Raw genomic sequence first — 24,407 nt, 5'->3', positions numbered from 1 at the left:
TTCTTTTCTTTTCTTTCTTTTTTTTTTTTTTTAAGACGGAGTCTGGCTCTATCGCCCAGGCTGGAGTGCGGTGGCCGGATCTCAGCTCACTGCAAGCTCCGCCTCCCGGGTTTACGCCATTCTCTGGCCTCAGCCTCCCGAGTAGCTGGGACTACAGGCGCCGCCACCTCACCCAGCTAGTTTTTTGTATTTTTTAGTAGAGACGGGGTTTCACCGTGTTAGCCAGGATGGTCACGATTTCCTGACCTCATGATCCGCCCATCTCGGCCTCCCAAAGTGCTGGGATTACAGGCTTGAGCCACCGCTCCCAGCCTTCCTTTCCTTCTTCAAGGAGAATGTACTGTATGTAGGAGTGCGGCCTCAGGTAGAGAGGCCCCGACGAGACCCTGCTGAAGGTGAAACACCTGTATCCCTGGGTGCCACTGGGTTGGGAATTTCCAGACCATATCAGAAAGCAGGTCACAGAATCGGGGTCCCAGGTGGGGATACCGTGGTTTCCTGCTTCATTTTCAGGAGTGCCAAATGAGGCATATGAAAGTATTCTCTTTCAAATCTCTCCTTCTTTCTCTTTTTCTTTGTTTCCATCTTTGTCTCTTTCCCTCTGTTCTCACTTTCTTTCTCTCTCTCTGTCTCTTTGAGTTTGTCAGGGAATTAGTATCACATATAAGTGCTCTACACACTTGTTTACCAGGTAATATATATTTTCAGCTCACTAAATGTCTTATATCCTACTGCCGTGAGAGGACTCAGTAGGAGTTGAAGTTAGCAATATCTATTTACATGAAGAAGCCCTTCCAAGGTATTCCACTTATTAAATAATGAAAACTCCTCTCTGGCAATGATGATTATCATAGAAGTTGCACGGTCATTTGTACTTTAAAAAAGATAACCATGACTTTTTTTTTTAAAATGTCACCTCTAGTAATTTCTGAACTGCAACCATGATTCTTGATAAAAATAGCTATTTGTAGGTGTAATCGCACTTACCTCATGGGGACCGTGAGCATCCAGTGAGATAAGGTGTCTCCAACACAGTGGTCCAACAGAGAAATAATCATTTTATCAATGCTTGCTGCTATTGTTAGCCATATTACTATTATCTCCATTTTACAGATGAAGAAACTGAGGTTTGGAAGAGTTACAAATTTGCCAAAGAAACACAGCTAGTGGAGCTTGGATTTGGTTCCACTTGGGCCATGGAAATAATATGCTGAAGTCTCTTAACAAAATCCAAATGAATGCAGAATCAGAGGAGCAGAGAGGTTCATGAGGCTACCTCCTTCTCTGCCGTAACCACAAGAGAATGCCAATGGAAGCTTGCCAATAGGTTAAAGTAAGGAAGGTCCGCAGTATTTTATGTGGTGAGAAAGCAGCTGTTCTCTGGGTCGTTTTCACCAAAGGCCTCCCTAACCATCATCAGGAACAAACTTGTTCAAGCTGTGTTTACTGGGGAACTTGCTTTAACTGCTTGGAACTCAATTGCCTTCTGACACTCTATTCATCTTCCAGCTTATTTCCCATCACAGACCCTGATCTTATTAGAAAAACCTTGGAGAATATCAGTAATGGCACCTGGTTCTTTTTTGTTTTTTGTATTTTTTTTTTTTTTTGACAAGTTACTCCAGAATGTATTTAATATCTTAAAATTGTCATTGATTGAAACTAGTAATTTTAAATGAGCAGTTTCAAACTAATATTTCTCTTTTTTTTCCTTAATACTTTTTCTCCCTAGTCACATGCTTGATCTTTTCAAAGGTATCTTCCTAAGTGGTCAACAAGCTATAAAATTCTCTAATGACAGAGGAAGATAGAGGGAAAATTTTTAGTACAGGTTTAGCATCCCAAATTTGAATATCTGAAATCCAAAATGCTCTAAAATCCAAAACTTTTTGAGGACTGACATGATGCTCAAAGGAAATGCTCATTGGAGCATTCTGGATTTCAGGTTTTCAGATTAGGGGCACTCATGCAGCAAGTATGATACAAATATCCTAAAGTACCCCAAATGTACACTTCAAAGCACTCCTGGTCCCAAGCATTTTGGAGAAGGGATACTTAACCCGTAGCATAGGCCATCTCCAAGTGCTTGAGTTGCTTCCCTCTGAATCTCTTACCTAGAACAGAGCTTAGCACATAATAGGTGTTCAGGAAATATTTAACACATTATGGAAAGTCATTTCTAAGTGAAACCTATTATTAAGACAATTAGAGGCTTAGATCTCAATACTCAGTTTTTCAGTGGGGCTTTTGTGAGCAAGCAAATGCCAAAAATATGTAAATAGGACAAGTGACTGCTTCTCTGAGGTTTGAGAGGCAATAAAGTTTTGTCTACTTCAAAAATTTATCTTTCTCAGAAACCTTTACCAACTGAACTTTCTTTCTTTGACTCTGTATTTAGCACCTAAGGAAAGGTACTGACTTTGGAATTAAGAGCTATTAGGCAAGATTAGCTTATTTAATTAGCTAATTAAGACCCTGGACCCCTAAAGGACAGGGACAGGACTGGCGAGACACAGTTTCAGGAAAGAATAAAAGGGTGCTTGACTAAAAGGGCAGCATGATTTGTTGCTGTTTGAACAGAGGGAGTGGGAAGGAGAATGCCAAAGGTAAGGGATGGCCACCTGAGATGTAATTCACCAACTTAAACAGCCCTGGCCCCAGTTCCAAAGGAATGCTGTATATTTGCTCCAAGAAGCTACATTTCCATGATCCATGAGATAAATGTAACAGCATTAAAAAAAGAAAACAAAAACAAAACAAAACATGGGTTTAGATTGCAGAGCACCTAATTTCGCATTCCAGCTCTATCACTTTTTAGCAGCAGTAGCAAGTGACTTAGTGTGTGTTAACTCCATTTTCCTCATCTGTAAAGTGGGTACAGCTGCTGCTCCCATTCTGAATTGTGATAAGGCATAATTGATGTCACAAATATTCTAATGTGGAGTCAGGTGCAGAAGAGGCATTCAGTAAATGGTGGCTATCACTGACAATAATTCTTTTCAAAGTAATCTTTATCTTTCTTAATAAAGCAGAAATGAAAGAGGGAACTGAAAAGGAGCAGGAGCAGCAAGGATAGGATTATTTATAAAGCATCTAATATATACCAAATATCTATTCAATTACTCTTCATATGCAAACATTCCATGTGAGACAATACAATTTGTATATATGAATTTTGCCTCCTTAACTTTTCTCACTTCCCTGTATCCCGTTGGTCCAAATTCTTCAGGTTTTTCAGTATATGGAAATAGCGATGAGAAAAGGAAAAACAGAAGAGAGGAAGAAAGAGGAAGTTCTATGTAAATCAGAAACTTAACTGCTTGAGTGCTAAACAATGCCCTTATCTTAAAACTCGGACCACCCCTTTGTGGGGAGAAGGAGAATCCCACACTGCAAGTAGGAATCAGATCCTAAGGACAGCAGCCCACATAGCAAAATGGAAACCCTATGTGCACTGGACCTAAAACTTTCATTCTAAAACTAAAGAGAAAGCGGCCATAGGGAAGGGTGGATCAAGCGAATGACAGAGTAACAGAGTAAGGCAACATTATCTTATCATCTTGGGATATTCCGGAACAGAAGAGGTTCCGTCCCTCCTGCTATTTTTTCATCACCTCTTCAGAAGTATTCAAATGAGTTAAGACAACTGCTTCACTTGGCATTTGGATCCATCTATTACTACTCCAGGGCCTGGGTGCTTAGTCATTTCTTAGCTCATGTCACTGCCACTTTGTTCTCGCATTTGACACTGACTCCAATAACCTTGTAGCATCTGCCCTCCCAATTCCCCTGAAAACCCTGAGCAGCCTGCTTCAATGAACGCTCCTTTGAATGTCCTTTTTTTCCCCCTCTCTCTTTCTCTCTCTTTTTTTTTTTTTTTTCTTTTGACAGGGAAAAGAGCTATCGGGTTTCTGGAACATTCTTGAATAGCTAATTCCTGGAGTCCTTGTCCTCACTTCTTCTCTTCTGTACCTCACTGGCATTTGCTCCAAGATCTCCTTTTCAAACAACGTCCTGGCACTGAGCTGAGATTTCCAAATGTTAACTCCCTGGCATCCATCCTGTAGGTGCTGAAAGGATTTTTCCCTGATTTGCACACAAACCTTTTCATTTCGATGCATATCAGGGTCACCTCGCTTTGTGCCTTGCCTACAAGGTGGTTTGGAGGCCATGGCCCAGAGAATAGATTAAAGGGATTTTTCTCCTCCTTTTCAGACCATCTCCCACCAGTCAGTCTCACCTGGGCATCTGGAAACTCAGTCCTTCCAGGCTCTTATTTTTACCTCCGTGGGCAGAGTCCCAGGGTGGACACTGACCTACATACCAGCTTTTCAGACTCCTTTCAGGAAGGCCTGCAAAATTCTCCGGCAGCTTGCCTGTGCTGTTCTCGTGCCCTTGCTCACGGGAAAGCTTGTCTGAAGCTCCTGTGATCAAAGGACCTTTCCTTCCCAGGTGCCACTGTCAATACAATTTCAGCAGAGCACCAGGGGGCAGTCTACATGTCTCCTCTGGGTGAAGGTGTGGCTTCACCTGCTGATATCCATTAGTTTCCACATTTCTCTACCTGATTCTTAGAAACAGAATTTAAATGGAGCATAGTCAGAGGGAGAAAAGAGGGAAAGAAAGAAACACAGGTAAAGAGAGAATCCACTCATTCATCACTCATCTGGCCATTCATTAATTCACTCATACATAAAGGTTTTTTTTGGTGTTACTCTATGGAGCTGGGAAAGGTGTTGGGGGTTCAAAGGTGTAAATGACACGGTCTTTGCCCTCCAGAAACTCAAGACTCTGTCGAAGAAACAGAAGGAATTCCAACTGTGTATAAACAGAGCCTATTACTTAAGTAATTAACCAATGCTGAGGGAAGATTAGGGATTGAATAAGAGCTTCCTAGAAGAAATAGTGAGTGAGTTGAATCTTGATGGAAACAGCAATTCTATGGTAGGCCTGCTTGGGTCAGACAGTGACAAGTGCAAAATAAATGTGAACAAAATAGACTCTGTCTCTGGCATCCTGTAATGTAAATTCCAGAGCAGGACATGAGAGGTGTGGTTGGGAGAAAAGAGGAGAATCACAGAGGCTAGCTGTAAAGGACAAATATGAGTTGCCAATTATTGATGTTCCTATGTGCCTGGCATCACACTAAACATATCATATTTAATCTTTACACTGACATTATGTAGCAGGTATTGATATTTGCATTTTAAAGGTAATACTACTAAAATTTAGTATTATCACATAGCTTATAAATACTGGATCTGGACTTTGATCATGGGTATGTCTTACCCCAAAGGATAGACTCTTAACCACGCTGGAAACAAAACTCCCACAGCCTCTCTGACAGAGAAGGAAAGGTAGGGCATTCCAAGCAGAAGGAAGAGCTTTTACAAAATTTTAGAAATATAATATAGTCTATTCCACAAAACACAAGAAACGCAGTAAGAGTGGAGCTGTGGGGGTGAGAGCATGGTGAAAATAACTTTTGAATGAGAGGGTGGGGATCATTCAGGGATAAACTTATACTTGATGCTAGGGACTTTATGTTTGATTCCAGGAAACCACATGAAACTATCGGTAGGCTGTAGATAAGATAGATAGGATAGAATGTTAGCATTTTAGAAGCAATGTTTTGATTGCAAAGTGGAAGATATAGTGAAATTGGTTGTAAATGGAAAACTGCAGATGAAAGACAATTGATTTGAGGGCTTTCTAAGAAGTAAAATAAACAAGACTTGGTAATCAATTAGATGTGATTGTGAATGGCAGGAAGGGCTTGTGATGACTCCTAAGCTCTGGGCCACAGAAGGTTGAGTTGATGACAATCTCTGAAAATGGAAGAATATAAGTAGATTTTGGTCACAAAAAAGATAATGGGTTCAGTTTGGGACATACTATGTTTAAACTTTGGGAGGAAACTCAAAAGGAGGTGTCCAGTAGTTGGTGAGTTGAAGGCTTGGGGGAGTGATTTGAGTTGGGGAAATAGATTTAGAGTCATCGCCCATGGTCTTAGGGAAGTCAGCGTTACTGCAGTCAATGATACATGTCAAGGAGAACATGGACAAAGAAAAGAAATATGATTAAAGAAAACAACCAAGGGAATATTTACATGAAAGATTCAAGTAGAAGAACAGAAATTAATGAAGGAGAACATAAAGGAGTAGCTAGAGTGGCCAGGAAAAGATGAGAGGTTGATGCACAAAGTACATTTTTTCATTTGCATAGCATGTCAGAATTAGAAACTGTCTCCCTCTTACTTTAGAGATGTAGCAGATGGATCCTGGAGAGGTAAAGCACATTGGCAAAGTAATTGCAGCAGGTCAACATTAAAGCCAGAACCAGAACCCAGAGCTTCTGGTTCCAACCTGGGCCAGAGCCTTTGTGTTGTTTTCATTTCCCTTAGCCTCACTGTCTAGAACAGTGTATGGGAAGTAAAATAAAATTGATTTTTAAAAAATGCATTATTTTTAATTTTTTTTACTATTTTAGAGACAGAGTCTTGCCATGTTGCCAAGGCTGCAGTGAAGTCTCATAATCATGGTTCACTGTGAACTTGACCTCCATGGCTCAAGGGATCCTCCTGCTTCAGCATCCCAAGTAGCTAGGAATACAGACGTGTACCATCATACTCAGCAAATGTTTGTATTTTTTGTAGGATTAGAGTCTTGCTGTGTTGCTCAGGCTAGTCTTAAACTCCTGGCTTCAAATGATTATCCCACCTCAGCCTCCCGCAGTGCTGGTATTACAGGCATGAGCCACCACACCCAGCCAAATGTATTCTTTCACCCCGAATTTTATCACTAGGTTCCATTTTTTCAAAGACATTTATCTTCTTGGCCACTAATTATGAAAAGGGAGCATGACCATTGTTTGCCAGATCCTTTTTGATAGATTAACCTAAGAAATGGGTTAGATCAACCCCACCAAGTTGGCTTTTTTTCCTATTTTCTATTGAGGAAACCGAGGCTAAGACATATACATAAATAAATGCCCTAGAGTCCCATAACTAGGGTAGACCATTATTTCATTGTCAGGTTGTCCTAATTATTTCTCAGTCAACCTCTTGGGGATTCAATGCTGACTCTACATGCAAACTACCCAGAAGAAACCATCTGGGGGTATTTGGGGGTAGAATCTCAATAATTAGAAGGGGGATAGGTTGATTTTAAAACTTTGTTCTCTGTACTAGGGCATTTAGATTAGGTCTAAAGTAGGGCCATAGCTTTGGGGCAGTTAGCAATATCTTTTTGTTTTGTTTTGTTTTTTGAGACAGAGTCTTGCTCCGTCACCCAGGCTGGAGCACAGTGGCTCAATCGCAGCTCACTGCAACTTCCGCCTCCCAGGTTCAAGAGATTCTCTTGCCTCAGCCTCCTGAGTAGCTGGGACTACAGGCGCGTGTCACCACACCTGGCTAATTTTTGTATTTTTAGTAGAGATGGGATTTCACTATGGTGGCCAAGCTGGTCTCGAACTCCTGACCTCAGGTGATCCACCCGCCTCAGCCTCCCAAAGTGCTGGGATTAGTGGTATCTTTTAAGTAATGCCAGTAATTGAGAACTAGCTCCATCGTCATTAATGGAGGTCGTGCTTTCTACTTTCAGGATAAGTCTATCATTTTGCAGGGGCCTCAGCTCCCTGTGGTGGAAATGAGTTAATGTAGTCACATATGACATGCTATTTTTATTCCTTACCCAGATCAGCCATATTCTAACAATATACTTCAAAGTACCGCTGATGGAGGCTCCACCTGAAAGCTGTTCTCTCAGATAAATATCTTCATCCCATTCATCGTTTCCAGAAAAAAAAAAAAAAAAAAAAAAAAAATCTTACAGCACAGCAGTATTTTCATCTGGTTTCAGCCAGAGATAAACTGTTCCTGCTGCAAAGTAATTAATATCAGTCGCCTGGAAAGCAGAAATTGGGAGACAACAGGCTCCTCTTTCTTGATAAACAGATTGTTGGGTAAGGTATTCACATGGATGTGACAATTCATTTGGCCATAGAAATAGCAGAAACGAGACGTTTTTAGACAGATATTTGGAAGGCATGTGCAAATATCCCCAGGCTTCATCCAATTGAGCCCAGATGAGTCTTTTGCACTAGGTTTCGAGCTTCTCTAAGTCCCTAGGATCAGCAGAAATCTCTAGACCCCCAGGGGCATGCTCTTAAAACAATACACAGAATCAGTACAATAATGGCCAACTCCTGGGAAAGCTGGCTCTGTTCCCAAGTCCTCTGCAGCCCTCCTTTCCTGACCCAACTTCCCATGTGGCTAAGGAATCAAAAACTTGGCCTGGTTGATGTGTAATCCAGGCAATCAGAAATTAGAACCATGCAGCTAGGAAAGATGAGCAAAAGATGCTTAGAAACAAGACAAGCAGAAGACAGCTTCCCCAGAGCTAGCCTGTGTGGGGAAACCTCCAAAAGCTAGGGAAAGACAGCGTATGTTTTGCATGGTCCAGGAGGGACAAGCTCATCATGGCTGCCTGCAAATGAAGAAATCATGTTTCTGTCACAGCAAAATGGTTATGTTCTGGGGTGTTCCGTGAATGAGACATGAGAGGGGAAATGCCACCACACAAGTATTCCTTACATTCAATTCTTCAGAGACGGTTTCAGGGATCATTTTCCCATCTCAAAAAGCATAAATTGCCATTTTATAGGAGCTTGAGAATATTCTAGAAGCAATTCAGAGCCAGGCTATTTGGGGATTTGTTTAGGTAAACATGAAAATTCTATCCATTTTTATTCATCCATCCCAGCAGTCAGCCAGCATCCTTACAAACTCAAAGGGCAAAGTAAAGGTAAACAAATAATTTAGAATATGATATTATCAGTGCTGTGATAGGTTAATGTGCAGGAGACACAATAAAGGAGTGAGTTCTACAAGTCTGGGGACAGGGAGTGAGGAGAGATGGGTCAGGAAAGTTTTTATTGAGCAAACACTTGAACTAAGTAATTGAATAATATAAGTGTTTATAAATGGGTAGATTAGCAAAAACTCACATACTGTCAACTCCAGGAGAGATCCAGGAAAAGAGAGAATTGTACTATTTCTGCTTGTTCCATTGCCTAATTCTACATGTCAAGGGCAAGCTCAGGCCATGTAGATCCCTTAGAACCTTCACTGAACTTCCTTCCTCCTTAGTAAATTTTTTTCCCCACAAATCTTGAGACATTTCTTAGTTACACACTAATTACCTTATGTACATCCACCAGACTGCAAATTGCTTGAGGACAAGGTCTCTTATTAATTCATTTCTACCACACTGGTGACTAAAACAATGTCTGGGATATAGTAGGTGAGGTTTTAAACGTTTGTTGAATACTATGTATGTCTCCACAGTTGATTAGAAGTTTCTTGAAGGCAGGAAGAACATTATCCTTTCTATGCCTGACACAGGACTCAAAGTGGATGTTCAATAAATGTTTAATGAACAAGGAGCCCACTGAAACTTCCACACGATAGTGAAATTGATGGCACACTCACTATGTGTCCTTTCTCTGAGCACCTAGTGTCACTTCTTCCTGCCTTTCTCTGGGCAGTGAGGTCTTGGGTGTCCTTATTTCTCTCACTTTTGTCCTAATGCAACCAGCTCTCTCTTTTTTTGTTGTTGTTTTTTTTTTGTTTGTTTTTTGAGACCGAGTCTCCCTCTGTCACCCAGGCAGGAGTGCAATGGTGCAATCTAGGCTCACTGCAACCTCTGCCTCCTAGGTTCAAGTGATTCTCCTGCCTCGGCTCACTGAAACCTCTGCCTCCTTGGTTCAAGCGATTCTCCTGCCTCAGCCTCCCCAGTAGCTGGGACTACAGGCATGTGCCACCACGTGCGGCTAATTTTTTTTTTCTTCATTTTGTATTTTTAGTAGAGACAGGGGTTCACCATGTCAGCCAGGATGGTCTCGATCTCCTGACCTCATGATCCACCCATCTTGGCCTCCCAAAGTGCTGGGATTACAGGCATGACCCCCTGCGCCCGGCCTTAGCTCTCCTCTTAAAATGATCTAAGTGAGGATTTGCTAGAACCGATGACGGCTACAGTTTATTATCTTTCTTAACTTAATTTAAAAATACATGAATTAACAAATGTTGGGTTTCCAGTATGATTGGTAAGCCATGGAGAATATGTTTTGGGGAAGAATATCAACTCTGAACCTTTCAACTCATATTATGGATACAGCTGCCTAAACTGTAATAGGACTGAGCCTTCCTTTTGGTTACGCACCTCACTGGTCCATTAATATCTCTGCTGTTTGTGTTGACTCAGTTTATTCTGCATGAATTTGTTTTTGTCAGTGGTTTATGTTCCAATGTTGTATGGTGCCAGGCAACTTGAAGTGTAACTGCAACAACAATGGCAGCCTGTATTCTAACCCAAGTTATTTTGTCATCTCAAAAAGAACGCATGAAATCAACTGACACATTTCACTGCTTTTTCTTAGGTTCCCTTTGGGAGGGGAAGGATAACCTTGAAGAGGGGTGAGAATTGTCATGGATTTTGTGTGACTTGTTACTTAAGATGACTCATTAAGCTGCCAAGAGCTTCACAGCCCATCCAAACCTCTCAAACAACCTGATCTATGTAGAGGGTTGGAAAATTCACAGCAATAGAAAGCTATGGAAATAGAGTATCATCTACATATATGTTGGGTGATGGGGGAGACATGAAGAGCAAGAGACTGTGGAGACCGGAAAGTAGTATCATTTGCCATGAGATTTTCCTCAAAACCAACTCCTTTTGGAATTTAGACACTCATTGTCTATGTGCAGTGGCCCTAGGTACAGAAGGGTCACTACCCCAAGGAGAACTATCCCCTCCAGACTTATAAACCAAATTCTAGCCAGATTCTCCCAGAATAAAAGACTACACTTCATCCATTAAGCTAAGTCTCCTTTCAACAATTCCTTTCTTACCTGGCCCATGAAATGAATCATGAAGAGATTATTTTCTGGGCAAATTGCTAGAATTGCCCAGAACACTGATGCAAACAGTTCCCCTTCTGATTGCACCTGACTTCCATTCATTGACTATCACATCAAGTAGCAGTTCCGGGAATTTAAAGGAGAACTCAGCAAAAGAAGAAGAAAAAAAAGCCCACAAAGTTTTTCAAGGTACCTACTGCCGTTATCAGTTCCTAGATCTAAATGTTCGCACTGTATGCTTGATTTGCACATTCCAAACCAATTTAGTAATTCTTTTCATTTTTATCTGCATGCATGAAGTGATTTGGAATACTGAAACAATTTAGAATCATATTTCGTTTGCAACAGTTCAATTAACTTAAGTGCTGGAACATGCTCTCCAACTGGTAACTAGTTTAATTGGTTACTATTACAAGAAATAAATTCTATAGTCCTGGGGCTCCCCAATGTCCTTTCTAGACAGGGCCTGGCCATGCAGAGGTATGTGGGAGTGGGAAGGTGAGGAGTGTAGCAAAAATTTCTTACTTAAAAAAGAAAACTCCAAGAACCCATTCTCTTAAAAAATTAACTAGGTATGAGTTTCCATCTTCTGCTGTGATTTTATCACCTCCAGTTCCCTTGGATCAACTTTACAACCACTCAATAAGCAAGAGAAGGGTGTGGATCAAGGGTCGAAGACTTTTAAAGCTATTGCATAAATGCACTTAAGCATGAGCCACAGTGATAAATAGGAAACCAAGATGCATGTCAGGAATGCAGCGAAGAATGATTAGCTGAGACACTTTGAGCAGCTGTTAAGGCAACTCCAAACACCTGGAAAGAAGGATTTCCTTCTGGCTTACATCAAGGCTCAATTGCTCTAGTTGCATTTGCATTGAAAGGCACTACTCCCAAATTGTACAAGAACACTTATAGTAGAAAAACACGTAAATTGTCAAAAGATACAAAATAATACTGCATCTCACTTGTGGATATATGGAAATGTATTTAAAGGGAAAAAGTGAATAGGCATAACATATACTAACTATTGGGGAGAGAATGCTACTGAGGAAGAAAGGAGAATAAGGGGATAGCTATGTGATTTAAGAGCAATCTTAAGCATATTGAGTAAAATATTAACATCTCATAAATCTGGGTAGTAGATACATGGGGCTCAATTCTATTATTTTATGCACTTCTATGTTTATTTGAAATGATTTCTAATTAAAAGTTAGAAACATTTAAAAAGAATCAGTCCCTGTTTCACAGTCATTGGTAAACCAGTCATTTCTCAAAAAATTCTTCTGCCCTGGAGATCACAAACTCTAGGCTATTTTGATTAAGGTTCATGGAATTCTGAAGATGGAAAGTTTATGATCACCCTTCCTTCTTTCCCACTTCATAATCTTAACTGACCTCATGCTGACTGAGGATGACCACTGGATTGGAGATGGGCCTCTGGTATTGCAACGTTAGAAACTCAGCCCACTTTTCCCTAAACTGATACCAGGTACAGCAAAGACACTACCCCCAAAGGGTCATCCATAAACTAGAACACTGAGTGTCTACCGATCAGTGTCTACAGTAATCCTAAGATTTGATTGTAGACAGGTTAGCATTGCAGAGAGAAATCCAAATAAACATATTTAAGAAATCTTAAGATGATCTTCCATCATGAACAGCTGATATCTGAGCTAGCACTGTGTCATAACAATGAATGTAATCACAGAAATGAGGAAGCATTTGGTCCAAAGGTGGATTCTCCACGTGCCTATCGCTTGTATGAGGATAGTGTAAGAATCTCTGGAAAGGGGGGCTCAGTTTCTCACATTGCAATACTAGAGACCCATCTCCAATCCAGCAGCCATGCTCAGTGAGCATGAGGTCAGTTAAGATTATGAAGTGGGAAAGAAGAAAAGTTGGTTATGAACTTTCATTTTCAGAATTCTATGAACCTTAGTCAAAATAACCTAGGGTTTATGGTCTCCAGGACAGACAAATTTTCTGAGAAAATGACTGGTTTACCAATGGCTGCAAAATAGGGATCGATTCTTTTTTAAGTTTTTTTTTTTTTTATATTAGCCCGAAATTGAAAACTTATCTATTTATTTATTTACTTACTTATTTGAGATGGAGTCTTACTCTGTTGCCCAGGCTGGGGTGCATTGGCAAAATTTCAGCTCATGGCAACCTCCACCTCCCAGGTTCAAGCAATTCTCCTGCCTTAACCTCCTAAGTAGCTGGGATTACACGCATACACAACCATGCCTAGCTAATTTATATATATATATATATATATTTTTTTTTTTTTTAGTATAGTTGGAGTTTCACCATGTTGGCCGGGCTGGTCTTGAACTCCTGACCTCAAGTGATCCGCCCGCCTCAGTCCAAAGTGCTGGGATACAAGTATGAGCTGCTGCGCCCGGCCCAGAAACTTAATAGTGCTTGAAAAAACCTATGAGCTCTTAAATTTGATTATTTTTGTGATTTAATTTCTCAGTGGTAAGAATATACCATTTTATACCTCCAAATCCATTTTAACCTATGGAAGAGGTTTCTACCTCTTTGTAAAGTTGGTTATCAGTGCTTATAAGTCAGATTGTACACCTTGGAATCAGAGCATTAGGTCATTCCTGGCCATTAAGTATGAGAATCTCTGACCTCAACCCTCATAGACATTGGTTTTACAGCAATATACTTTCCACAAAATGCAATATATGTAGGTAGATGGACAGATAGACAGATAAACAGATGGATAAATAGATGATAGACAGATGATAGAAGATAGATAGATAAACAGATACATAGATAGACACAATAAGGATTCTGGTGAGAGTGTCCTACTGAAGCTATTATAAAATATACATTTTAATTTTTTCTTACTACACTGCCAACTAGATGTGGAGTTTCTAGTAGTATGTTGGAGGAATTCGATCAATGTAGAATGATGAATGCAATACATGCAGAGTTTGACTTCAGTCAGACGGTAGTAACAAAAGTACAGAAATTTTAACAATTAATTACCTCTAACAGAATTTTTTTCTTTTGAACATTAACATTTTATTCCTGGAAGCATTATATACAGCACAACAGTTTCAAAAATAAGTTTTAAGACCAACTGGACTTTGCCCAAATCTGGGCAGTTTTTCAGCTACCTTAACCCTCCATTCCCTCAATAAAACGGGAAGAGTTGTATACCTACCTTACGGTTTGTTTAGGAGGATTAATGAAGAAAATTCATGTAAACGGCTAAGTAAAGTGACTAAAAGATAAATCCACAATAAATGTTAGCTAATACCACCATCATCTTTGTCATTATCTTCACTGTTTTAATCACATCCTGAATTCACTGGACTTTCAAATGGAGGGCAGCTTTTCATATTTGCTTTCTTACCAGTACAGGAAGATTTCTCTGATTTTAAAATGAGGATGTTAAGGGGTCATATTGAGCAACATCATTACCTGAAGTCCAATTGCTGGGATACAGGATGACCATGTGTGTCACTAAGCGCTGATTCTAGGAAAGGGAGTCTCCAAGTTGATCAAGTTTCTAAATGGAGCTGATAAAGCTAAGTTTTTAAGACAGCAAAAATAAGCAAATAATGTCTTTAAATTATTGCAGTATCATGAAGTTATGTCTTCATGAAATATAGCAGATATGAGTTTTGAGGGGGCTTGAGTTTAACCTTCAGAATGCTATAAGTCGGTGAAGGTTCCTTGCTGGAAATGGCTACTTTGAGATGGTAGAACTGAAACAATGAGAAGAAAATGGGGGCCTCCTCAATGCATTATTGAAATCTAAAGAGCTCTTTGTATTGTATGAATGTAGGGATTATCTTTTTATCATTCCACAAAATTAAAGCTTAAAAGTTCTATCCAAAAGCCTAGCTATGGAGAAATCCTCGAGGGTCTTCCATCAATGTGGTAGCCAGGAAGTACACAGGATTTTAGTCAAAGGCCAGTGGCTGTCTATATGACACAGAACTAGCCCCACATATAGAAACAGTATGTGAGGTTCATTCCTTTCTTCACAATTCTACAGCCTAGCTGCACAATTGCCTCTTTTGTTTATATAATCTCATGGAATGAGTTGGCATACAAGGCAAATAGGAAACCATGTGACATCTCTGTCCAAACCTTGCTTCGTTCCTGAAGTTCAAATGTGTTTGGTTAACCTTCTATTTATTCCTTCTCTTTCCTTCAGGTGACCTTTTTGGTCTTAGTTTTTGCCTTGGCATGCCATGGCACACAGTGGCTCAATGGGACTCTGGCACTATGTGACAAAGAAACTCTTATGAGCTGTCTATGAATTATTTCATTCATCAGGTGCACACATTGGCACTCCCTTTGAATGCCACCGTCCCTGCCACTGGAAATGGGAAAATGTCAGCCCAACACATAGGTACTTCCCACCCTCCAAATACTGAAGCCAAACAATGGATGGTAAACTCCAATCTTTGCTTTCTGTTCAATTGTTTTCCTGCTGGACAGTCTGAACTGCAATTCAGATTGTTGACCCTGGAAAAGGCAGCTCGTTGAATCAGTACCAGGATGCTTTTCCCAAGTAAACAGATAAGTGGAGGAGAATGACGCCATGTGGGTGCACTTGGTCATTAAATTGCCTGACATGAAAGTAGCACGGCTCCATCACATGCCGTGTGACCAGCTCACTAACTTACCCTTCTCTAGGAAGGAGAGTAATTAATCATCATTTTGTGATAGAGTATGCACATTCCTGCCAACAAATAGGGAAGTGCTTACAGAGGGCAATACTTCTAAGCACTATGAAACATTAGTCATACATCTGATTAAAGGGTATAGTGATCAAGCTGAAAACCTGCTAGATGGTTAAACTAAGAACAAGCACGGCCTAATTTTCTTTTAAGAATTAAGTCAGTCTTTCAAGCGTACTGTGAAGCTATGATAGGAATAAGCAAGGGACCGGCTTGGAAATGAAGTGAGAAAGCAATGATACGAATGAAGACAGGATTTGATTTTCAACACCACCAACGTCCATCAAAGGAAAGTACCTGCGAATTTCCTTAAATGACTTGCTGGAGAGCATTTTGTGGTAACTGTATTACTATAGCCACTTTTTTCCATCAATTAGTATTGTTAAAGAGAAGCTTGACTCTAGAGTTCCTAACAGCAGCAAAAAATAAATTCCCTCCAATTAAGTAGTCTAATAAGCTATTTAGGATTTTACCACTTAACATTCTTTCCTTCCCATTTAATTTTGGCTTTCACTTGGATGTCATCTTGTTGAAAATCCATCACAGAAAACTATGTGGGAAAAAAAAAAAGATAATGTTGCTAAGTGCCCCTGATGTTCAAAAACGAGCAGAAGCACAATATTTTTTCTAAATCACCCCAGGATTTTTCCTAATAATTCAGCTTCTTCCTACTAGAAATTAATATATGAAAATATATGAAAATGGTCAATATGCAAATTCAAGTATCACACTAGCTACTTGCCTTCAGTAAGTGCTATATGCATAAATTTGAAACGATACAATATTTTAAGGTCCTTGATTATAATAATGCCTTGGTGTGCATATGCGCATGTATAATTACATTCATTTAATTTAATCATGAAAATATTATAGGATCATTTGGTTTTCTCCTCTAAAAGTTCTCTTACTCTTTTCATTTAATTAATTTCACTCTGCCCCTTTATAAGTTAGCTAATGGTAAGTAATGGGTTTTGAGCTAAACAGAATATGGTCACATTCCTCTGTAATTATGGACAGAAAAGAGTCATGTGGGAAGGTGGTGGCCTCTTGCCCTTAGCCTACATCCTAGTCATGGAACAATATTAAGGCTTTTCAGTCGAACCTGGTTCTGGTCTTCAAAATACTCACATTTCATAATCATTTCTTCTACAAGTTTCCAGTGTCCCCAGTGCTGAGAATTCGCCCAAGGGCAGTCACCTGATTACAACAGAAGAGACCTGGAAACCAGCCCATGTGACCCCACATTCCACATGCTTGACTAGAGTGGAGCTTTTGGGACTCTGCATAGTTACTGGAATCACATGGAATATAATGAGGGAAACATGGGGGTGGAGAACATTTAACATTCTCCATGCACTAGGAGAACAGATAACGCCCCAGTAAGTGAAAAATAAAAATGGGCCATTTTGAATGGAAGGGAGGAAACATAACATAAAGGTTATTTCATACTATCCTTCCCCTACCAAGAAAATCTTATTTTCCTTCTCACAGAAAATCTGTGTTTCTTTTCCCCAACATGCTAACAGAGACCAGTGAAAAGAAATAGGCTGCTTTGTGTCCATCAATAGAATCTATATACCATCTTTTCCCCCAGGGATTAATTCAGCATTTGATTAAATCTTTCTGAGATTTAAATCATGATGTTACAAACCTCCAAGGAACTCTTCTATGAGTTGTGACCTTCTTTATTATGGTCTTCTATTTGATAAAGTACAAAGATCGATTTATAATGGAGTGTAGTGTGTTAGAAAACAAGGAGTAGCAATGAAAATTGCAAAATATAAGATTAATATAAACATTGCAAATGGAACGTTTTAGTTAAAATATTCTATAATTAATACTGAGTTACAACTGTGTAACTAGTAACACTACTGTCGAGTCAGTATAGTAATGATATTAGGGCTGTAAATTATATCCAATGATTAGTTAAATAACCCTACAAAGAAGAGAAAACCAGCAATGCTAAAAAAGAATTTCAACTCAATTATCATATCGTGTATAGTTTAGACAGATTTGGTTTGGAGGACTTTTGAATTGAGACAATCTTCTTTTAAAAAAAAAGCTATATCAAATGTTAATTTATTTTTGTCAGCCCAATTTTGGTTTTAATAATTATTTTGCCATTAGTATCAACAAGAATGAAAGCGATTCAATGTTTTGAGGACAATATGAAATAAATCCTTTATCTAAATCAGCATATTCCAGGACCAAACTGGCAGCTACTAATACTGCTTCAGAGAATCCCTCATTTTCTCTCTGCCCTCAAAAGATTTGGTAGGGTAAAAAGTTAACTATTTAGGGAATAGTTCTAATGTCCTTGCTGGTTCCAACCAGAAGATTAAAAATGCCTTATGCAATTTAAGCATCAATAGAAGACAAGTCCGGAACTGATACTTATCCACTGAAACTCAGGAGTGCTTGGTATCCACAGTGGCAGATAAATTCAATATTTGGGTAAGATAATGGTAGGTTTTTATTTTCCATTTCCATAAAATAATTGATGAATTTTATATTAGTATAAAACAATCCATGGGGAGTGTTTCTTAGATTACTTAGCAGATTTCAATGCACTTCTGATAGCGCTTATCACATTTCCAATATTTACAAACACTTTTTTTCTCTCTAGGAGATGGAAATGCTGGAATATAATGTAGCCGCCTTTCCCCAATGTTGCATATGTTGAATCTTGCAGTGCAAATGGTTGGGAATGGGAACAACCATTTGAAATTGAGCAAGGGCATTCTCTGTCATTAGGACCACCATCATCCACCAGCCACAACGGACATCCTGACAGCACGATGTGTCTTCAGCTATCAGCTCATCCCATATTTAACCAACTCGATGACTTCCAGATGATGGGGAACTGCATCCTGTTACAAGTCTTCGAGAAATATTCAGTCCATCTACAACAACATCTCTTTCTATGCTGAATATTCAGTGAGTTTTTCCCTAGGGGAAAGAGCTTGTACTTAAAAATACACACTTCCCAGGGTTAAGTACAAAAATAGAGCTAATCCATTTCATAAAATCCCATGTCATTTTTCACCTCTGAACGTTCGTTATACAAACCACCGCGTCTGCCTTTGCCGTTTAGAAAAAGACAAGATACAGAAGGTGCACGTTACCTTACAGCTGAAATGCATCCATGAATATGGAAAAGCAGGGAGAAAGGGAGAGCGAGCCAGAGAGGAAACAGAATAATAATAAGCGAGTAATGGGTACTGATCTGAGAAACATGCCAGGAGTTTGGTTACGATAAATAAGAAAAGCAGGAGTAGATTTGAAACATTCGTTTCCCTTTATTAGCTCAGTGAGGCTGATGTGTACTGCACATTTAAAAAAAATCACAGGAATTTTCATACAATGAATAAAACCACAACAATACATGTAGAATTGGCAGGTGGAAAAAAGGCCCGGCGAGGGCTCAACTAATCGCTCACTTTCCCTCTTCAGTGTAGTTCAACCAACAGTATTACACTTTCACCTACAAATCTTAAAGTAGCTCCATCAAATCAGCAGTTCACATTATTGAAAATGTCTGTCACATAGGTACAAATTTAGAATCATCACATTATAGTACATGGCTATTCTAGGTCATCTATAGATCAGGTCTTAGACTACAGTGATTGAAGTTCTCATTACAGCCATCAAGAAAGGACACATAATCATTACCTACTGGAAGCTCACATCTAAAGGCATGAAAAGGTTTCCTTTTTTCAACTGACCCAAACATCATACCCCAATAGTGCAAGGTTCCCTCTCTGCTGCTCTGAATGTTGACAGCCCAACTGTTGTTCTCGGAGTCGTTTAGCAAAAAATTGATTTTGTTGCACTGGAAGAATTATTCTGCTACATCTCTTTTAAAAAAGAAAAAAACCCACATTACTAAAGCACCAGTTCGGTTACCAAAACTGTAGATGTGGTACTTACCACGGCATGAAGGCAATGGCCCACGGTCATCTAAAAATCCTAGAGATCTATGCTGAAATTTGCCTTCAGTGATGATGGGGTGCACATGTTCATTTGAAATATTCTCTCCCAAAAAAATAAAAACAAAAATGAGAGGAGCACAGCTTACATTTTGATGGGCTGCCCACAGTGTCTGCAGAAGATACAAAAGCTCCACTAATTTTAGATGCAATTTGAAGTCCATTGAGGAAAACTATCTTCATGGTAACAATATTGGTCAGGCCGGGTTGCGGGGGGGATAAATTAATCTTCAATATATGTGTAGTGCTGTCTTTTGATAAGAAAAGAAACCAAGTATTCCACTCATGTCAACAATCCAGGGCAAAAAGGAGAATGTATTTAAAATTGGATCACAAAAATTTAAAGGCAAAATAGAGAACACATGTGGTCCTTGAACACATAATAGGATTTACTAAATATCGATTTCTTAAAAATAATTTATTGCTCTTAATAGTCTTTTTATTATTATTCTACAACAGAAGATACTCAAAATTCAGAAAGAAAGACTGTAAACTTTAGTTTGGCGTTCACACAGAGTTAAAATACCTGCATTTAACCTACAGAACAACAAGAATTAGGCGGATTAAAGATGTGTTACTGTTGTAACGCAGAACCTGTGAACAAGTTCTTTTATTTCATAGTATTTTTATTGCTTTTCTATCTACTTAGAAATAAGAAGCCAAAAAATCAAGCAAGCATCCGACAGGACAAACAGTGGATTCACTCAGAACACAATATGCTGGTGATAAATGAATGCAGCTATCAAAATTAGCTGCATTGGCCTGGGGGTGAAATCCATCTTATAAGATTGTGTTGGGTGAGAGAAAGGAAAAGAACAATTAAGTAGTAGGTGTATCATGTCTTCCAGAAAAGTCATGTCAGCCAAACAGTAATCGAATCTCAATTTAGAAACTTGAATACACACTCCAAACGTTACTGAATTCCATTCCAGGGACTCCACACTCAGATGAAATCCTGATGCTCAAAATGGAGGTTTTTCTGAAGTTTTTATTGAATTTAGCAGAAGCAATGTCATCAAGAACAACATCATGGTCACGTCAGAGGCCATGCTAGTGCAAGTAGAAACACTGCTTCTGCAAAAGCTGAATTTCCCAAATGAAGCACTTACACTCCAACCTGACAATTGTCATGCATCCTAGGTAGAAAATTTCCACTGGCTTTATTATTTTCATCATCTCATAATTTATAATAAATAGGCTATCTGCAACTGATAAATATGTCTCTTTAGTAAACAAAGGAATGAAATATCAGTATTTATACAGGATGCATAACTGTAAAAAATACAGATAAATACCATCGTCATACTCTGCCAAGGGAAAGAAATACTGGCTTCAAAGATAGTCTTCAGACACACATTAATTATTGTAAAAATCATACTGTAATTATTACCTCAGCATTTTGTATCAAATTAAAATCACAAAAATTAAAACAAAACAGCATTTTAAAAAGATTTTTGACTTCTAGTTTCAAAACTACTGTTGATAGAGAAAATAAAAACATTTCTTAATGGTTACCCATTGAGAGACTTTACATAAAATCATGATATCTTCTAGAAAAATTTTAGATGAGAAAATTTCATTCCCCTAACAAATCCAGTGTATAAAACTTCAAAGAAAAACAAGCGACAAGAAAATGTGGAAAAATATCGCGGAAGTGGTTAATACCTTTAGGGGACTAGGATATTTCTTGACAAGATGCTTAGATTGAAGCTCACCTAAGGGATGGATGTGCGGAAAGCATCATTTTGCTCTTGTTGCACTCAACAGACACACACACTGTCTTTTTGTTTTTACAATCAAATATATATAAGCAGTAAGTTCAGCTTCTAAATATGTTAGTGTACAATAATTGTTTCACCTCATAATTACATTTGAATATTCTTGATTAAGAAAAATTTAGCAGTTTTGAAAAGAAGGCTGCATTTACAGTGCATAGCTGTAACAAAAAAGAACATTGTTGTATAGTATATACATAAAATAAAAATACTCCATTTAACATCTGTAAATACTTAACTACATCAGAGAATGTAGCAATTACACTATCTGAACACATCTCAGAGAGTTCTACCCAACTCTCATTAGTATTGTAACCCGGTGTCCGCTCCTCAGAAAGAACCGCTGAACAAGCTGCACGCTTGACCATTGACAAGGCTTTTGAAATTTGCAGTGGAAGATCAACATTTTGGACATTTACATGGGTGTCAGGATTAAGGATGAACTACAGAAACTTCAAAATGTTAGGAAACTTTAGCATTCTGGTGCCCGCAGTATCCTCTCCCACCCAGATTCCATGGCAAAAGGAAAAAGGAAAAAAAAAAAAAGAGAGAGAGAGAGAGAGACAGGATATTAGTTCTATGGAACCTGTGGTTTCTTCAGGATTGTCATTTAATCATTAAGTTACGAGAGAAAGCTTGCTTCAAGTTGATTCTGCACTTTCTTAAAAAAACAGAGTACAAAGGCTGATGCCCAGACATCAGCAGCTGTCATTTTAGGGTGGTTTGTGGTTGGTTGGTTGATTGGTTGTTAGTTTTCTTTCCTTTTTAATTTATATATATATATATATATATTTTTTTTTTTATTTTCCTTTTGAATAGAATACGAACATTTTGAAGTTCTAGGTTTTAAGTGTGTCTTCATGGAACTGCTGCCATTTGAAATGGTTTGCCCTTGCACATTCTGGTCAGGTGCCCCCAGTCCTCACATGTACCCACACATACTTCCCCTAAACCAAGCACACACACCATACACATACATACACACACACATACATGCACACACGCACACTCCATCACCAAGAGACTCCAGGAAAAGCAAAGCTGACACCCATGAATAAACATGTGCTTACTGGATATCATTCTGTCTCTTGCCTCTTCAGCAGCTGTGTTCATGTAAACCATTGTTGTTATTGTTGTTGTTGTTGTTCTTGTTGTATTGTTGTTGTTTTGTTTTGTTTTTTGTACAGAGAGTGTAAAGTAGGAGAAATTCCTAAGTATGACTTGCAATAGTCTTTAGGGAAGGACGCGCTGTCCCATGAGGTATTCGCCATCCCTCTGTCATCCTCAGCTAGGGAACATGTTACCTGCGCAAGCTTCTCTGAGCTTCTTTCAGTAAACTATCAAAATCCAGAGAGTCATACTTGCTCTTGGTGGAAGCAGGGTCAAAGTCATCTGAGTTTGAATCTGAAAGAAACACAAGCCAGTTTAGACACACCCTTTGCTGATGGCCATTAACTCAATCATTCCAATTCAAGACTACCGGATTTGATAACAACTCTTACAATCAATATACTTTAGAAAACAATGTCTGGATTTTGTTGGATATATATTGATAAAAAGAAACAGGATGGGGAGTAGTGAGCTTTCAAAAATACTCACCTGTTGACTCATTTAGGCTTAAACACCCTGGGAGTTAGGCAGAGCAAACATTCATATATCTCTGGCAGATAACCACCCTCCCCTTCCCCCCGGTATGTCAAATGACTTGCCCATGGTTCCTCAATAACTTAGATGTAGACGTGAGAGTACAAGCTGGAACTAATTTTCCTATTCAATGGGATTAATTTAATTGAGCATAAAATCCAGTTGAGTATGAGAGAAAGAATCATGAGAATTTCCCCTGAACTTCAACCTGTTGCTTCTCTTTGAGGCAGGAGGGGACATACGGTGTGGTCCTCTACTTCTGTACCTCTAGACATCCCAGAAATTTTGGTGCAAATTCTCCCCAAATTGGAAGGTTGAGAGAAATGCTTCACATCCCAGGAGAGTAAATTCGGAAAGAAGAAATAAAGCGCAGGTATAAATAAAGCCACACCCTTCTTGGACTCTTAAAGTAGTCCAAGTAAGCTTTTGAGCAAAGTTTCACATGCTACTTCAAATAGACCTTAATAAAATAGACATATTTTAGCAATATAGAAAGCAAAGTAAAATTCTGTTAAGTATTCCTGGTTTTTCTCCATTGACGTCTATGAAAAAAACAGGTATTTCTGCTGGTCTTGCAAGTAACAAAGGGTGGCTTGGAAATATAATAAAAAGCCTCTTGTAAATACATTAATTCTTTTGAAAACACTTATTTAAAGGAAAACAAAACCATTCTGGAAAACTAACAATTCTACCAAAATATAAGAATTCCCATGCTTTTCCCAGAGTAAGTTACAAAATCGAAATGGTCAAAGTAATAGAAGGGTATAATACGAGATACTACAGAGGCATAATCGTTGACCTAAAACGTTGTTTTGCTGACAAGATTGCAAACCAAGCTCTCTAGAACCAGCCTGACCATCCCGTTTCCCAAATTTCAATCTACCGTTACATACCTAGATTTAAAGACAAGGAAATGTCTTTACTTATGTTTTCCTTTCATTCTGATCACCTTTGGTCTTTACTGAGTTTTTTTCAGCAAGTTTTTTAAGGTAAGAGCAACAAGAACAATTACAGTCTCAATCATAAAAAACAGACACAAAACTGGCCAATCTTTCCACAATAACATCTTAAATAGTCAATTCTTAAATTACACTGGCTTCAACATTTCTCTTCATAGGCTAATGAATGGTTTTCTTATATTGCTAAGGCCTCACAAACAACTGCTGTTACAATCAAAATCTTTTTTGTAGAGACAAAAAAAAAAAAAAAAGTCTAGCTCATTGCTAGAGATTAGTCTGAAATCAGAATTCCACTTGCATTGTAGATCAAGAGGGAAGAGTCCCCCAGTGATGGAGTCTGTGTGATAAAAGTCAGCCTGGAACCATCAGGGACATATACACGTACCTTTCCTTGAGGAATACTTTGA

The 24,407-nt window shown here is 38.8% G+C and overlaps 1 protein-coding gene across 7 annotated transcripts in view; it reads right to left on the bottom strand.

Annotated features, from left to right (window-relative positions):
* Window positions 1-18,908: 18,908 nt before the first annotated feature.
* PPARGC1A (PPARG coactivator 1 alpha) overlaps window positions 18,909-24,407 on the bottom strand; it is a 685,332-nt gene continuing 679,833 nt past the window's right edge. For all 7 annotated transcript variants that reach the window (XM_023223057.2, XM_023223062.2, XM_023223060.2 and 4 more), the window contains one exon: window positions 18,909-22,801. In XM_023223057.2, the coding sequence (XP_023078825.1) occupies window positions 22,698-22,801 (104 nt within the window). In that variant the 3' untranslated portion in view covers window positions 18,909-22,697. The remainder of the gene's footprint in view (window positions 22,802-24,407) is intronic.

This window comes from Piliocolobus tephrosceles, chromosome 3 (assembly GCF_002776525.5).
Source record: "Piliocolobus tephrosceles isolate RC106 chromosome 3, ASM277652v3, whole genome shotgun sequence".
Taxonomy (NCBI): Eukaryota; Metazoa; Chordata; class Mammalia; order Primates; family Cercopithecidae; genus Piliocolobus; species Piliocolobus tephrosceles.
The sequence above is the reverse complement of the archived record's forward strand: the minus strand, read 5'-3'. Positions and strand labels throughout refer to the sequence as shown.